General features: G+C 40.5%; 1 protein-coding gene and 1 long non-coding RNA gene across 5 annotated transcripts in view; one reads left to right on the forward strand and one right to left on the reverse strand.

Moving 5' to 3' along the window:
* Nucleotides 1-16430, reverse strand: part of LOC309719347 (rho guanine nucleotide exchange factor 28-like) — a 46889-nt gene that overhangs the window by 3606 nt on the left and 26853 nt on the right. For all 4 annotated transcript variants that reach the window (XM_082555399.1, XM_082555397.1, XM_082555398.1 and 1 more), the window contains 22 exons: nucleotides 14491-14580; nucleotides 13782-13905; nucleotides 12768-12912; nucleotides 12451-12506; nucleotides 11133-11190; nucleotides 10470-10608; nucleotides 9721-9851; nucleotides 9492-9632; nucleotides 8876-9126; nucleotides 8676-8801; nucleotides 8456-8573; nucleotides 7869-8123; nucleotides 7702-7778; nucleotides 7410-7588; nucleotides 7214-7311; nucleotides 6885-7082; nucleotides 6468-6599; nucleotides 6182-6315; nucleotides 6043-6090; nucleotides 4833-4937; nucleotides 959-1123; nucleotides 48-299 (listed from right to left, as the gene is read on the reverse strand). In XM_082555399.1, the coding sequence (XP_082411525.1) occupies nucleotides 48-299; nucleotides 959-1123; nucleotides 4833-4937; nucleotides 6043-6090; nucleotides 6182-6315; nucleotides 6468-6599; nucleotides 6885-7082; nucleotides 7214-7311; nucleotides 7410-7588; nucleotides 7702-7778; nucleotides 7869-8123; nucleotides 8456-8573; nucleotides 8676-8801; nucleotides 8876-9126; nucleotides 9492-9632; nucleotides 9721-9851; nucleotides 10470-10608; nucleotides 11133-11190; nucleotides 12451-12506; nucleotides 12768-12912; nucleotides 13782-13905; nucleotides 14491-14580 (3022 nt within the window). The remainder of the gene's footprint in view (nucleotides 1-47; nucleotides 300-958; nucleotides 1124-4832; nucleotides 4938-6042; nucleotides 6091-6181; nucleotides 6316-6467; nucleotides 6600-6884; nucleotides 7083-7213; nucleotides 7312-7409; nucleotides 7589-7701; nucleotides 7779-7868; nucleotides 8124-8455; nucleotides 8574-8675; nucleotides 8802-8875; nucleotides 9127-9491; nucleotides 9633-9720; nucleotides 9852-10469; nucleotides 10609-11132; nucleotides 11191-12450; nucleotides 12507-12767; nucleotides 12913-13781; nucleotides 13906-14490; nucleotides 14581-16430) is intronic.
* LOC309719350 lies at nucleotides 2476-6325 on the forward strand. Its single transcript, XR_014280231.1, has 3 exons — nucleotides 2476-3593; nucleotides 6049-6106; nucleotides 6218-6325. It is a non-coding gene; the product is annotated as an uncharacterized lncRNA (long non-coding RNA).

Below are 16430 nucleotides of genomic sequence, written 5' to 3' on the forward strand. Positions count from 1 at the left end.
CCTGCATTAATGCACTTTCTTGTATCATCTCCCGCTTCCTGAATTACCTTGTATTCACCCAGTGGAATCATAACAGGCAGGCTGCTCTGGCGGCTATGTCTCCAGCTCTGGAGCAGTCTCTGTTGCGCTTCGATCTTCTCCTTCTCCCTCTCTACACTCCTCTGACCCTCCCTCAGTCTGTCCAGATTTTGCTGGTACTCCAGCAGCTGGGCCTCCAGCTCCTCACGCTCACAGCGCAGCCGCTCAGCTTCCAGAAGACACTGCTGCTCCCGCTGCTCCAGCAAAGTCTCCTGTTCACTCTGTAAGCATGCAAGGCTTATTATTCTACTGTTGTAACAGACTTCATACATTGCTTAGGTCTAAAGATTAATACTATATTTGAAACTTAAGCACTTTAACCACAACTTGGGTTTTAAGTTGAGGTTTTGAAAGCAGGTAACAGCCTTTTTGACCTGTTCCATATTAGCACTTAGTAAAATATAACCATGGCAACAGCAGCACAGGAAATTGAATAAGATAATAGAAAATGGCAGATGCACATGCAGCTATGAAAATGAGGTTACAACACATGTTTAAAAATATCTTATCTTGAAAAAGAAATTCACAGGTCACACATTTTGATCGTATATGACATGTTTCCGGTTTTTGTTACTGAAATTTGAATTAATTATAGAAAATGTAAAATGTATTTTATTTATCAAGAGTCTAGTGTCTCATCTAGCACTGCAGTTTGCTTTTGTTTGCTTTAATTAAATGTGATCTATTTATAACCTGGTAAAGATCAAAGAAATGGGCGTAGACCAATGACTGTTTTCTGCAGTCATTGGCGTAGACTCATAACTAAACCGAGCTTTTTTGTGCCAGACCAAACTATTATGAAACAAAGACAGAGAGACCAGAAAGACAAGTGACTGAGAAACATAAAATCACTTTTAAAGAACACGAGCATGAAGCTAACCTGTTGTTTCTCTCTGGCCAGACATTCTTTGTCCCAACGTTGTTGCTCTTGTTTCAGCTTCACCTGGAGTTTCTGCACCTCATCCACCTCTTCTTTCTTCCTCTCTAAACCCTTCTTTTCCACTTCCTCTTTTTTCTTCTCAATACTCCTCTGCTTCTCCTGCTCCTGGACAACAATATATGTGTTGACATACAGTGGGGCAAAAAAGTATTTAGTCAGCCACCGATTGTGCAAGTTCCCCCACTTAAAATGATGACAGAGGTCAGTAATTTGCACCAGAGGTACACTTCAACTGTGAGAGACAGAATGTGAAAAAAAATTCCATGAATCCACATGGTAGGATTTGTAAAGAATTTATTCGTAAATTAGGGTGGAAAATAAGTATTTGGTCACCTCAAACAAGGAAACTCTCTGGCTCTCACAGACCTGTAACGTCTTCTGTAAGAAGCTTTTCTGTCCCCCACTCGTTACCTGTATGAATGGCACCTGTTTGAACTCATCATCTGTATAAAAGACACCTGTCCACAGCCTCAAACAGTCAGACTCCAAACTCCGCCATGGCCAAGACCAAAGAGCTTTCGAAGGACACCAGGAAAAGTATTGTAGACCTGCACCAGACTGGGAAGAGTGAATCTACAATAGGCAAGCAGCTTGGTGTGAAAAAATCAACTGTGGGAGCAATCATCAGAAAATGGAAGACATACAAGACCACTGATAATCTCCCTCGAACTGGGGCTCCACGCAAGATCTCATCCCGTGGGGTCACAATGATCATGAGAACGGTGAGCAAAGATCCCAGAACCACACGGGGGCACCTGGTGAATGACCTGCAGAGAGCTGGGACCAAAGTAACAAAGGTCACTGTTAAGTCTAATTGTTGAATGTTGCCATTGTGTTTCTTAAATTTGTACAGTCTTAGTTTAAGCAGTAGGATCAAAGCCATTCCTTTGATCCTGACCACCTCTCCAGCCACTCTGTGCTGGGGGAGGTTTTATTGTAGATACATCCTAACTTGAAGATCTGTTTGATGTTTGGTAGAGCTTCCTACCCTTTGTATGGTTTCACTGTGTTATCTTTGGTAAACCATACATTGGGTGTGGGGGAAGACTACCCTCTTTATGACCAAGGATGTTGTTCCTGCTTTTAGGTTTTATGACCCTTTGACCAACCAACAAACACACACATTCTCACACACACACACACACTCAGTGTATACATTTACATACAGTGCCTTGTCTTTGTAACCAAAGGGGGGTTGCAAGGGGAGGTGCTTTGTAAACTATTGTTTGAAGTTTGTCAATAAAAGGCAGCGAGAGGAGGCCACCATTTTGGGGTTCTTTGTCGTGCTGGACACAGACGAGGCCTCCCTTGTGCAAGTAATGGATCGATCGACTGTCTTGTTTTCTTCATGATGAATAAGTCTCTAGAATTAGCGGGGTTTGTGGAAACACAGACCCAACAGTCACCATCAGTAACACACTACAACGGCAGGGAATCAAATCCCGCAGTGCCAGACGTGTTCCGCTGCTGAAGCCAGTGCATGTCCAGGCCCGTCTGAAGTTTGCCAGAGAGCACATGGATGATACAGCAGAGGATTGGGAGAATGTCATGTGGTCAGATGAAACCAAAGTAGAACTTTTTGGTATAAACTCAACTCGTCGTGTTTGGAGGAAGAAGAATACTGAGTTGCATCCCAAGAACACCATACCTACTGTGAAGCATGGGGGTGGAAACATCATGCTATGGGGCTGTTTTTCTGCCAAGGGGACAGGACGACTGATCCGTGTTAAGGACAGAATGAATGGGGCCATGTATCGTGAGATTTTGAGCCAAAACCTCCTTCCATCAGTGAGAACTTTGAAGATGAAACGAGGCTGGGTCTTGCAACATGACAATGATCCGAAACACACCGCCCGGGCAACAAAGGAGTGGCTCCGTAAGAAGCATTTGAAAGTCCTGGAGTGGCCTAGCCAGTCTCCAGACCTCAACCCCATAGAAAATCTGTGGCGGGAGTTGAAAGTCCGTGTTGCTCGGCGACAGCCCCAAAACATCACTGCGCTCGAGAAGATCTGCATGGAGGAATGGGCCAAAATACCAGCTACTGTGTGTGCAAACTTGGTAAAGACCTATAGTAAACGTTTGACCTCTGTTATTGCCAACAAAGGTTATGTTACAAAGTATTGAGTTGTATTTTTGTTATTGACCAAATACTTATTTTCCACCCTGATTTACGAATAAATTCTTTACAAATCCTACCATGTGGATTCATGGATTTTTTTCCCACATTCTGTCTCTCACAGTTGAAGTGTACCTCTGGTGCAAATTAGAGATGGACCGATCCGATATTACGTATCGGTATCGGTCCGATACTGACCTAAATTACTGGATTGGATATCGGAGGAAAATAAAAAATGTAATCCGATCCATTAAATATCACGAAAGCACCTCACAAAACTTGCAACACGCCGTAACTCGCCTCAGAACGACGTTAGCACGTCGGAGCAGTATGCATCACGTGATAGAGCGGCTGTGGCATGCGGGACCTGTCGGTGGTCTGGATAGCATGTGGAGCTTCGCTAGCAACCTGGCATTTCATCTCCGACAAAGTTATCCCCGAGAGAAGTAAAGCAAGTGTGTAAGTCCATCTCTGAATGTTTGTAAAGCATTCCCACGTTAAGCTTAACGAGCGACTGCCTCTCGCTCTCCGGCTGCTACTTCAATCGTGAAACTGCTAATGATCAGCTGATCGGCTTTTCTGTGGCGAGTCCGTCTCTCTTGTTTGTTTTTGGTCCACTTTGCACCAGAAAGAGGAAACCAGCGGCTGAACAACAGCAGAACGTTTAAGCTTGATAAGCTGTTGTTAGAATTTATTTAATATTACTTTCTACTCCAGGATCTTTTTCTATTTAGCTGACGGCTGGTAACTGTGCAGGGGCGGATCTAGCAAAGTTTAGCCAGGGGGGCCGATAGGGCATTAACAGGGAAAAGGGGGCACAAAGACATACTTTTCTTTCTTATTCTCATTTAAAATGTCTAGCTTTTAATAAATAATTATCTGACACCCAAAGTTTTAATTTGATGTAAAATGAATAGAAGTCAATTACTGTATATAGTGACTATTAAGTCTAATATATATACCCTAGTAAGCTATAGTACTTTTTACTTTGGGAAGGTACCATCTGTGCAGTCTGCAATTTTGTTGAAGAAAGATGTTGAATCTATTTAATATTTCTTGAAAAATAATTGATTTCTGTGCATTTTTTTTCACACTGCATCAAATTAAGGTTGATTACGTCGATTAAGCATCATGAGGTGGCGCGTGAGGGGTGGTTCCCTATTTTTTATTTATTTATTTTTGTTGTTGCTGGGAGTTGGAACCCTATTAGTTAGGTTGCTTAATATTTACGCTAAGTACTCTTTAAAATACCAGAATAGGGAGGATGGTGTAGGTCTAAGTTTATTAGATTGATCAGTATTGCTGAACTATGAAATATTTTTTTTGTATACAGGTATAACAGAATAGCTTTAGTGTAGTTGTTGTTTCAAACTTGAGTATGAACTTGCAGACTTGCAAAATGCAGCAAGATATTTTAAAAAACAGTTTTGTTGATTAAAAAACACTATATCGGATTCATATCGGTATCGGCAGATATCCAAATTTATGATATCGGTATCGGACATAAAAAAGTGGTATAGTGCCATCTCTAGTGCAAATTACTGACCTCTGTCATCATTTTAGGTGGGGGAACTTGCACAATCGGTGGCTGACTAAATACTTTTTTGCCCCACTGTAACTCTAAAATCTCAGCTTCCTCAAAACGTGTAAGGTTTTACATTGAGAAAATGCTTTCAGTGGGTATGATGTGACTGATACCAGGCTGCTTTGAAGGGAGGCGAGGGTTCGGAGCTGAGGTCCTTCTCCCTCCTGAAGAAGGAGCTGGTGGACTTCATAGCAGCTGTCCTGGAGGGTCACAGCTGCCTGCAAACATAAGGAGACAACTAATCACACTCCAGTTACTAAATGTAACATAAGCATCATCATACAGTCCTGATGAAAAGTTTAAGACCACTTAAAAAATGGCAAAAAAATCATATTTGCATGGTTGGATCTTAACAAGGTTCCAAGTAGCGCTTAAACATGCAAAAACAAGAGATGGGTGTGAGACAAAGCATTTTTATGAGCATGCGATTTATTAAAAAGAACGCTTAAACTCAAACAGGCTTTACAGCTTTACAGAGGTAGGACCACGCCTCTACCTCAGATGCCGTCTCACGGTTATGGGGCTGGAGTCGGCACCAGGAATGGGCTTAATTTCAAGGATTGTCCAGTGTCTTGACGGACAGCCAATTGGATCCTCCAGCTCAGTGCTGGTGAAATTTTTGGGGGGTCTTCCACTTGACTTTTTTGTTCCATAACCCTCATTTAAAAAATTCCACATGACTGTCTTACTCCGTCCCACCTCAGTAGCAATGGACCCCGCTTTTGCAGTTCAATAACCCAACCACATTCAAAAAGGGAATCTTTTTTGCCTTTGCAAACAAACGTCACGACAGTGTGACTACCTGGCAGAATTTGGCCTTTAAAAGTCATGTGGTCCTAAAACTTTGATCAGCTGTAAAACAGCCTGTTTCAGTTTAAGCATCGTTTTCAATAAATTGCATGCTCGAAAAAGTGTTTTGTCTCACTCTCATTTCTTCTTGTTGCACGTTCAAGCTCAACTTGGAACCTTGTTAAGATTCAACCATGCAAAATATGAATTTCTGCAATTTTTCAAGTGGTGTTAAACTTTTGATCGGGACTATATTAAGGCTATTAAGGCTTTATTAGATGCACAGTCTTTGAAATCCCTTATCTATATCTATCTACAACCTTTTAAATACCTCTTTATTTTAGAGTCTGAAAATGTAAGTTATGGCAGATTACAAATTCACTATTTAGCAAAAGAAACCAGTAAAAGTTCCTAAGAGATTTATTTCTCACTGAGTTAACATGTAACAAGTATTTTAGCTGAACTGTTTTATTCTTATATCACATAAAACATATAGTCTTTCAATCAGTTAGGTAAAATATTTGTTCTTCTCACCTGTAGACTGTATAGAAGTTGGGTCAGGCTCTGGACACTCTCTGCCACCTACAGAAAACAATGGGTCAGTACAGTGAAACAGTAATGTATATTAATCCATCAACAAACACTGTTCATGGGGGGACTAAAGAGGTTGAACCTTCACCAGTGTCCCTTTGTTCTCTCCTTTTCTCAGCTCAACAGCGGAGCTCCACAACGAATTGTCCATCCCGGCTAATTCACTGTCAGATCCAAGAGAGGTGGAGCTCATGCTTAGCGTGCTCAGATAATCCGCTGTAGGGACAAGGGAAGGAGATGTGACAGCTTGCATATATGCAATGTGGTCAAGAAATTACAGTAGACATTACAGTAGACACTGACACATCAGCTGCAGTGTGACACATATCCCAGAAAATGTAATGCTGCAGTGTCTGCCAGTGACTCACGCTCAGACGGAGACTCCTGAATGCTGCTGCCGTGGCTGTTATAACTGCAGCACTCAGGGCCTCGGACAGGAGAGCTCTGACTCTGCACAGCGATGCCCTCACGAGCCTGGAGAATGGTGATCAGGTTTTCAGCTGGAGGAAAGGCAAATTTTGATCAAAACTTAATGTTTTGCAACACTTTTATTTCAATTTATTTGTTGTTTCCTACATTAGCGTGCAATATATAGACTTTTTTATAATTTGCTAATTTATTCAAGTTTGTAATACTAATTAATATACTTGTTAAAACGAATATTTTCGTTATAAGAAATCAACTAAACTTATATTGCTACATTAAAATATTATTTCCCAAGAACATTTCTTTATTTAGAATCCCCTCCAAAATCAAAAATTGCTGCCACACTCGACCTTTTATACCTTCTCTGAGTGCAGCTGTGAGCAGTGAAGAGGCCTGTCTTGGTGTCTCACTGTCGGTGTATGGTACTGATTCTACCAGCAGGTGGCGATGTGGTACAGGTTCTGGTGACTGGAGGGTTAATTCTGTAAGCTCAGCATAAAGCTGTAACTTCTCCTCCAGGCTGTTGCAGATTCGTTGGTCTTGACCCAACAGCGTTTCTACACAAAATGAACGAAAAGATTACGAGGAATGGGTCTTGTTATGCTTCATAACTGCACAAACTCTCTGTGATATGAACAAATAAACTCTAAAGTAATCTTCTGGTCTCAAACACACTTTCCTTTTTTACCTTGGAACTTGGTGATCTTCTGAATTCTCATTTCTGCAGCTTGCCTGGCTTCCTCGGTCTCAGCACTTCGCTCATCTTCCTCCTCTTCCTCAGGGCAGCTAGTAATTTGTGACAATCGTTAACACACATTAACCGGACCTACACATGGCGTCTAAGCTGCACAAACACCCTAGGTTTGACTTGTGCTTACATGTACCTCTCTACAGCTTGTCGAATGTGTCTCATCCATGCATTCCTCTCCTCTCTGCTGGTGGTATGAACTTCATACATCTCTGGCCCCGCTGAGGATGCAGAGATGAGAAACATCCCTCTCTCTTCATTGGCAACTTCTCTGACGATGAGCTTTTGTAGAGGGATTACTGGAGGCTTCTGGTCCTGTAGGTTGAACCAGATTGGTTAATAGACAGAGACACATGGACAGACAGTTTAATCTAGTTTCTTTGATTTAAAAGATTTCTTTTTTTTCAGGGGGAGGGGTTGATATTTACCACAGCAGCAAATATGAAGCGCTGATCTTTCTCTTGCAGGAAAACTAGAATGTCAGTGAGCAAAAGAGCCAACGTATCTGAAAAGAGAAGTGTGGACACAAATAGTTTGATTGTCTAAAACCTAAATAAACAACACATCATAGATCCCGATATGATTTCATATCCACCTTTCAGACGTCCTGTGGCTGTTTTCCAGTAGACCAGCCCTTTGTGCTGCAGATCTCTATGTTTGCTGTGCAGGTCCTGTTTGCGAAACACCTTGCCATTCTTAAGCTTGGCAAAGCTTTTGTTCTCCAGCCGGGCCAGCACTTCCTGAAGCTCCTGAAACTTCTCATATTTATTTACAGTCAGGTCCACTGCTGCAACAACATCACGGATCTGAGCCAGGGCAGTTGACAGGTCAGAGTGTTCTATACTTCCCTCTACGAACAGAAACAATAGCCAGAGGTCATATGAATAATCCAATTTGGAAAACAGCTTTTCAATAATGCAGCTTTTTGTTACGATCTCTTAACTGATAACAGACAAATAAGCAGCATTAAAATGTATTAAAAAAGATTTCCGTTTTAGGTCTTTAAATCAATAATTTTTTAAGAAGTGGTTTAAAATGCTAAACTTTTAGGCCAACATTTTGTTATGCAATCACTAAAACTTCCTCTTGCTTTTCATTTGTTCTTCTCCTTTCAACAAATATGCAACAGACTTAACATTCCATATCTGCAGTTTTGCACAAGTCACAGTAGAGTAGACCCACCCTTGGTATAATGTAATATCCTCTCCAGCAGCACTGGGTACTTGGTGATGCGCTGAGTTACAAGCAGGATAAATTCTGGGACCTCTCTTCGTCTGACCAGCGAGTTATTGCTCTGTTGCTGTGAGAGACAAAGAATTTTAGCTGCTCAAAATATTTAACTGTAATATAACTAATTGAAAAAAAAAAAAAAAAAACAGTGGATCTGGATTCAGGGGCTTACCCTGACAAAGTTTTGAAGTTTCTTGTTCTGTTGCTGTAGCTCTTTGAAGACGTTGACAGCTTCGATGTGGTGACTGCAGAACTCTCCATACAAGTTTTTCATCTTCTCAGCATTTTCATCTGAGAACTGAGAGAGACTAGATGCTGAGCACAGACGTCCATCTGAGTATATTTATTTTACATAACTAAATATCAACTAACCTGCTGAAGCAGTATATCTCCAATCCTGTGGATGATGTAATTTTGGGAGTTCTCTGTTTGGGTTTCAGCCTGTCTGCGTTCCTGCAGAGCTCTGAAGAGGTTCCTGTGGAAGACCAGCAGGGGATCCAAACAGGGGAAAATCCGGGCCACACAGTCCCAATCCAGCTGCAGCTCCTCCAGCATGCCTCTCCTGAACACCTCCGACATGACCGTTAGGGTCTGGATATGGTGCAGCTCGGTCTGCATCAGCTCTGAAAGAGAACAGCCAAACTGGGTAAGGGATACTGAAATATCTGGCAGGGTTTATGTTTCAAACTGTAGATGCAATGTTTAGTTTGGCAAAGGTTTCTCACAGGCTGAAAATAAACCATCTGCGCTTCACAGGATTTTGATATGTTAACACACAAAGGTTGACAACACTGGTGGTACAAGTAATAATGAAACACATTTCTTTGGAAACTGCAAAAAAGTTAGCTTTTCACTCAGCCCACAGAATCCAACATAATCAGCTATATGATTACAGATCCTGGTTGTACAGTATACAGTGCTTTTATATAAAATATTAAAACAGTATTGTTAATTTATTGTTAATTCCAGGCCGGCTGGATTTTCTCACCATAAATAACATCCTGGCGTTTGATTGTGTGTCTGTCGTGTTGCCTACAAAATTCGGCAGTGACTGCAAGACTCCATGACTCTGCTTCAAGTCCCAGCAGGTCAGCGGACAGGTCGCCCAGTAAAGGAGCATCAACAGTATCTACATGAATGAAAGTGATGAATAGCGTCTTATTTCTGGATCACTATTACAACTGATGCATGTACCAAGCCTCTCTGTTCTTCCTCACCTTGTGTGGTGATTGGCAGGTCGATGGCTGGGGGAGTCGTTGTGACTGGTGTCCCGTCATCAGACAGTGAGCTAATAGTGCAAGTTGGAGCAGCACACTCAGAGTCCGCACCTGCTGAGTCGCTCAGCCGTCTGAGGGAAAGAGAGCCAGGTCAGAAGAGCCTGTGTGAAAATCTAGGTTTCATTTATTTTTAGGCATACTAAAATAGAGTCTGCTTTTTGGAAGTCTCAATTGTGTCCATCCATCCGCTTCCGTTTATCCTTTTCAGGGTCGCGGGGGGCACTGGAGCCTATCCCAGCTGTCGTAGGGCACAGAAGAATACATTTTTTTTTAAATTTCCAAATGTTTTTTCTACTCCTGGATCTGTGTGACATCAACATGAGGGAGTATCCCCAATGTGGTCATCTCAGATAGACAGCTCTGACTGGGAGTACAGAAACCCCATCAACCTGTTGTTCAGACCTGTTTGTCAGGGCCAGCCAATCAGAAGAAAACTGGCTTAAAGGGAGGGGAAGCTATGATGGCTTGTTTCATACAGTGGATGAACTATGGACGAACCTATAAATCATGGAAAACATCTCTAAAAGAATATGAGAGTAAAAACATGGAGCTGGAAATAAGCATAATAGGTCACATTTAAAAGTAAACAAATTGAATTAAAAGACAAAATGAATGCAGTTCATTCATTCTTAATGCTTTTTTCATACCGGTGGTAATATTTTTCTTTTCCCAGATCATAACCAGCCTACCTGCTGTCTGCAGAGATAGAGAGGCTTTTAGTAAGCGGTGCGACTGTTTCTCTTTTTTCTCTGTTCATTGTTGGAAGCGAAGAGGACGGGCAGGAAGAAGAAGAGAAAATGGAGGATGGTGGGTTTTCTTTGACAGGGTCTAAAAAGGAAAATCAAAAGGAGGAGAAATACGTCATACACTGGAAGCTTTCCCACTCTAAAAATAAATATTGCGTGTTTGTTTAGTATTCAGATGTTTTGTTTATATCTATGTAGTCACTGCTATAAAATTTACAGGATCATTAAACTGTTATAATCTTTCACTGTTTAACTGCAGTTTGATTACAGTTGTGACAATACATTGCAGATGTTGACACCTCTGTCTAATACCAAGCACTCAAAGAAGACAGAAAGCTTAAACTGAAGAAATAAAATGATCATGTTAGTGCAAATAGAGCACTCAACCCGTGTTCTCATGCACACGTAAACACAATCCAGACCAGATCCCCCACTGAGGTAGATTAAAATTTAACTTTTTCTTTTTTTTAAACAGGAAAGAAAAACAACAGAAGAGGAATGACGAGGGGTGAAGAGCAATGGCTTACTTATCTACTACAGGACAAGGGAGGACAGGTGAAAACTAAATGAATCAAAGACAAAGGGAGGAGCAGTGGGGGCACTCACTCTGCGGGAGAGAAAAGGCCTTGTTCTTCATCAGCAATGCATTCCTGTCTTGCAGTTTCTGGAAAGATATAATCATATCGCCACCAAAAGTTGTAAATCTGAGTGTTTTTGCTTTGAATAACAGGAGGATGTGGTTGTAATCACAACAAATTTAGTCAAAACTGGAATCAGTTAAAGAGAAACATGCTGGGAGATATTGTACTTATGCATGACTAATTTGTGATATCAACACATTCCCGGAGTTCCTTTGTCACCATGTCCAGGAATTTACTCTTCCTGTGGAAAAAAGTACCCACTTTCACTCTGCTCGTCTTTACTAAAGTAACTGACTACTTTTTCTTTGTTTTCCTTCTTTTCTTGCATTTTGCCCTCTTTAGACAACAAAAACAGGGGTGATAAGAGACACAGGAAAACACAAAGGGAATGATTAAAACTAGATAACTAGCTACAACACAGTAACAGACTGAGTGACAGATTTCTGGTTTAGCTAGCATGTACTTAAATGCAATCTGTGGATTTTGGGTCCAAATAGTGCTACACAACAATGTTTTTAGGAGTGTTTGTGTGCACATGTGGGCAGTGGTTTGACACCATTCTGCTAGCTGACATTGAACACAGATGTAAATAATGAACGCAAAACAACCAGTATAAACACGTGTTTTACATACCAAACGTGTTTGCTAGATGTAAAAGTAAATGAATGTGTTGTTTAATGCATAGGGCATAAAATCTCTTTCTACAGCATTGTGGTCTGTTCAGGTAATAAAGGATCACTACAGTGATGGATAGTTTACAAGTTAACATCTGCAGCAGAAGAAAAGCTATACTTACAATCCAGAGTGTAGGTCAAGCTTTAGTAATGTCAGAGCCTACAGTTTCCATAACACCATCTATAACATAACAAACCTTTTCGTTCTCATCTATTTATACAGGCTGACTAGTGCTAACTGAAAGTGCCTGACCTATTTTTGTAAAACTGACCTCATCCCTGGCTGACTGTGTAAGCCATACAGAAACGGACAAAGACTTTGTCCCCAAGAAGTCAGCTGACAAATGAAAACATGCGACATTTAAAAAAAAAAAAAAGAAAGAGGTAGGACTTTATATTCTGCCAAATATAAAATAACAACATTGTTAACTATGTTAAAACAGCACATCAAACATGAAGCAGTCTGTCACCAGCAGCTGTTTCTTTTTCTTTTTTTTACATTTGTGAAGCTCTCTGGCTTGACTTTTTTCTTTTGTAAAACTATTTTTAAATCAATAATCTTGCTTATTTGCTCTGAGCACAAACGAGGTGCATTGTGTTAATGATTACCTTTGCACAGGCTGCAACAGACTCCCGACAGTTCTTATGAACATTCAGTAAACAGTCTGCAGACAAGCACATATAAAATGTCAGTTAATTCCATGAACTGAGTTATTACAACATATGTGAATCCAGTATCCAGATGGCAGACAAACTGTTGTTTGTCACTAGAAATGTTTACTTTATGAAAGAAAAAAAAAAAGACTTCATGTCTTATACTGAACAAAACATCACAGCAGCACGTGCAAAGAGATTTAAACAAATCCAAAACAGTTCAGCCACCACAGGACATAAAACAACATCAGCACTGACAGTGTAATACTTACTGGAGCACTGCAACAGCTCCTTCCCAGAAACAGACTTATCACAGGCCACACAAAGAGCAGGACCAGATGGAGACACAGGAACAAACTGATGACCATTAGGAGTGACTGACTTCTCCTTTCCCTCCTTCACCTCTTTACCCTTCACCTGAGAGGCAAATGATAGATATTTTTTAAATGTGCTCATTCAGCTGACAGTTATTGCAGATAATGCCATAATAACATGCAAAGCAGGAGAGTAGAAATAATATGACTCATTGCAGCAGGCAAAAAAGAGGCTTAAAGCGGCCATCTTCTTGCTGAAAAACACCTGTTAAAGTGAAGTTAGTTGAGATAAAGGGGCCTCTGAGTGAGCCTTTTTGTTTACTTTGTTAAGGTCCATTGGGACTGCTGCTGTTATGGTGCTTTATCATTAGGGGGCACTGGGATGGAGGGGAGGGGGGTGTCCTCAGTGTATGCTGCGATAGAAGAATGTTTATTATCTTTTGAAACTTTGCAAGGAGGTCTAGAAAATGTGTTTGTTTTCTGAGTCTTCATGTGCATTGTGTTTCCGTAAATATAGGGAAACACTGTCGTTAAAAACATGCACATCCTTAAAGACACGCACATATGTTCACAAGATTAGGAGTGCAGCACAGAATGTGTTTTGGTTCCCCATGCTGTGTGTGTGTGGAGCGGGGGTCTACATGTTATGTAAGAGAATATTTTCACTGTGTCTTGTTGCTAAGACCTGAAGAGAGAGAGAATTTTCTGCTTCACCAAATAAAGGCTTGTGCTCAGACAATGGCCCCCCCAGCACAAGAATTCTGACCTGGCATGTCTGAGATGTGGTAAACTTTTACTGCACTGCTTTTAGAAGCCTTTAAGCCGTGTGTGTGTGTGTGTGTGTGTGTGTGTGTGTGTGTGTGTGTGTGTTTTTTTTAATCGTAACCTTTAACTGTAGGCATTTTTAATGACATTTGAGTAGATCTGAAATCACAGCCAGCATGAATTAGAAAGTCCACTGCACTGTCTCACCTTAGTCTTGCTGCGAGTGCTCGACATCCTGCTCTTGAGGAAGCTGAAGGTCCGGCTGACTTTGTACTTCTCTGACTCGACCTTAGATGGGATTATGTATTTATCCCAGTCCTCATCCTCGATCCTGTTTTAGTGTAAATGCTTTAGTCAGAGGTCATTACAACTCCTCACTGCAGTACTACCATCCAACATGCACACACTAACAAAAAGACATCATAATTTTAGTAGTTTAATAGACTAAAGAGAGCATAATAAGGTACACTGGTATCATGCTGGAATGAAAGAATGTCCAGACAGTCTTCCAGGACCCCTAGTCTACGGATTATTACTCTTCACAACATGCTCGGCATGCTTGGAAGTCACTATGGACTCTAGTGCATGCTATTTATAGTATGACCTTGCCAAAATGCAATTAATACGTGTCATCTATTTTCAGTGAGTTATGCTAGTTACATTGGGCATTCTAGGTGAAAGGCAACAATGACAGAACGTAAAAACAAACAACCATGCATTATCACATCAAACCTACAGCAGCCACCCGTCATAAGAAGTGTTAATATAATCTGCTTCTGCAGATTCCTACATCATCAGATGCAGCTGGGAAAAAACCTACATGGTTAATGGATGAGCTTGGGAATGGTCGCACAGCGGGGTTAAAATGACTTAAGCCACACATGCACATGTGAGGCCATTTAGGTGAATAACATACTCTTTGAGGAACTCTGTGAGGGTGAGGTGTTCGAGTGGTGCGCTGCTCTCCTCCTCTGCTGACTGGGCCCGCTTACGGAAACCCAAAACCCTGCATGGATATAAAGCACCTCAGGCCAAGTTGTTGTGTCTCTTCTCATCAGGTAACTCAAAATGCCAATAATATTCTAAAGTCTACAAGTCATTCCTAGAACAGTGTGGGAATGGAAAATTAAGATAATTACAGGTTTTGCAATGAAGAGTTACACTGGTGTTTGTATTATCTGCTATTTTTAGTTGAACATTTAAATATTAACCAGCGCTTTTTGGGCAGTGGTAGTTAAATCAGATGGATTCTGATATCGTAAAGGACAAAAACAGTTGGTGAGTCTAATCAGGTTGGTGTGGTTATATAAATGTAATTTATCCTAATACAATAATCTAACGGTGTAATATAATTTGATTGCCTAATATGATCTTCTACAGTGTTTCCTCTGTTAGCAATGGTTGTTAGAAAACAAAATATATTAGCACATGATGAATTTATGAGGCAATGAGATGAAATCGATGATAAAATGGATATGGATAGAAGCATTTCTTAAATGAAATCAAAACAAGCAATGTTACTACAGTGGTCCCCAACCTTTTTTCTGCCCTGTCAGATGGACACAAGAGCCCCTCATCAGCACCACGTATAAATGTGTTCATTTGACCTCAGTTTAACCTGGACCAGGACTACTTTTAGCTTATCAATTACCCTAACGCCATTCAGCTTCCATTCAGGCATACATAAGCCAGGGACATTTTCTATCACATGAGATCACGAGGACTAGTAGGCTAGATTAGCAAACTATCTCAACCATTTTTCCATAACTACCGGCGTACCATTTCAACTATTTACTTTAAATAGCAGCTACTTCATTTAACTGCTATCCATTATGTTTAGTGACCAGTTTCAAATGTTTATTCATTGTGTTTATTTATCCAAGAGCCTATCTTATAATCTCGGCTATTTATTTAAACTGTTAGCAAACAATTTATATAGCTGACAACACTTTTAGCTAATAATTTTCAACCCTTTATTCATAATTTTAGCTCACTTTTTCATCTGCTTTCTAGTTATGTTTAGATATCATTTTGAGCTTTTTAGCTACTGATTTAAACTGTAACAGCCATATTTTCAGCTACCTGTTTTAAAATCAAGCTACAGTCATGTCAAAAAGAAGGTTTCCAAACAAGTCTATGCAGAATACTGAGTGCGAGTACATCCTTGCAAGAATTTGAAGTGAAAAAGTCCAGTTATTTTTTTTCCCCAAACTCCTTAGACTATATCCTTAATACTTCCATAGAAATTAAGAAGAAGCAGCAGCCATGTGCAGCTACTTATGATCAAATAGCGCAGGACCTGGTTGGACTGATCAAAAGTCAAAGTCAAAGTCCAGACTTCAACCCCAAAGAAATGCTGAAGTGGAACCTTAAGAAAACTGTGCATAAACAAATAACTGCAAACTTCAATAGGTCAAGATTCCTCTGCAACAATGCGAAAAACTGCTAAAGTCATAGAGAAAATTATCACTTCAAGTTACTGCTGCTAAAGAATGCACATGGGATGTACTCCGTTTTCCAGAAGACTGCATAGTCTTTTTCACATGACTGTACTTTAACCACTTTTCACTTCTTGTTGAGATAAATGATTAAAATCTATTTTAATCAGTTCTGCATGTATTTTGGCTCTGCATGCTGTTTAGCTTTGATTAGCTACCCCGGGAAGCACTTGTACACAATGGTTGGGAATCCCTGCGTTACAGAGCAGGAATGTTAAGCAAATGTTAATTCATAGTAACTGTTAAAATCTCTATCCAAGATAAATACTACAGTATGTGCATGCTTCCCTTTCAACATCACTGATGTGGCCTAGAATTTTGCAAAATGTTTGTGAGGTCTGACATACAAGAAAGCCCC

The sequence above is a fragment of the Aulonocara stuartgranti genome (genome assembly GCF_965226115.1).
Source record: "Aulonocara stuartgranti genome assembly, chromosome: 12".
In the NCBI taxonomy this organism is placed as follows: Eukaryota; Metazoa; Chordata; class Actinopteri; order Cichliformes; family Cichlidae; genus Aulonocara; species Aulonocara stuartgranti.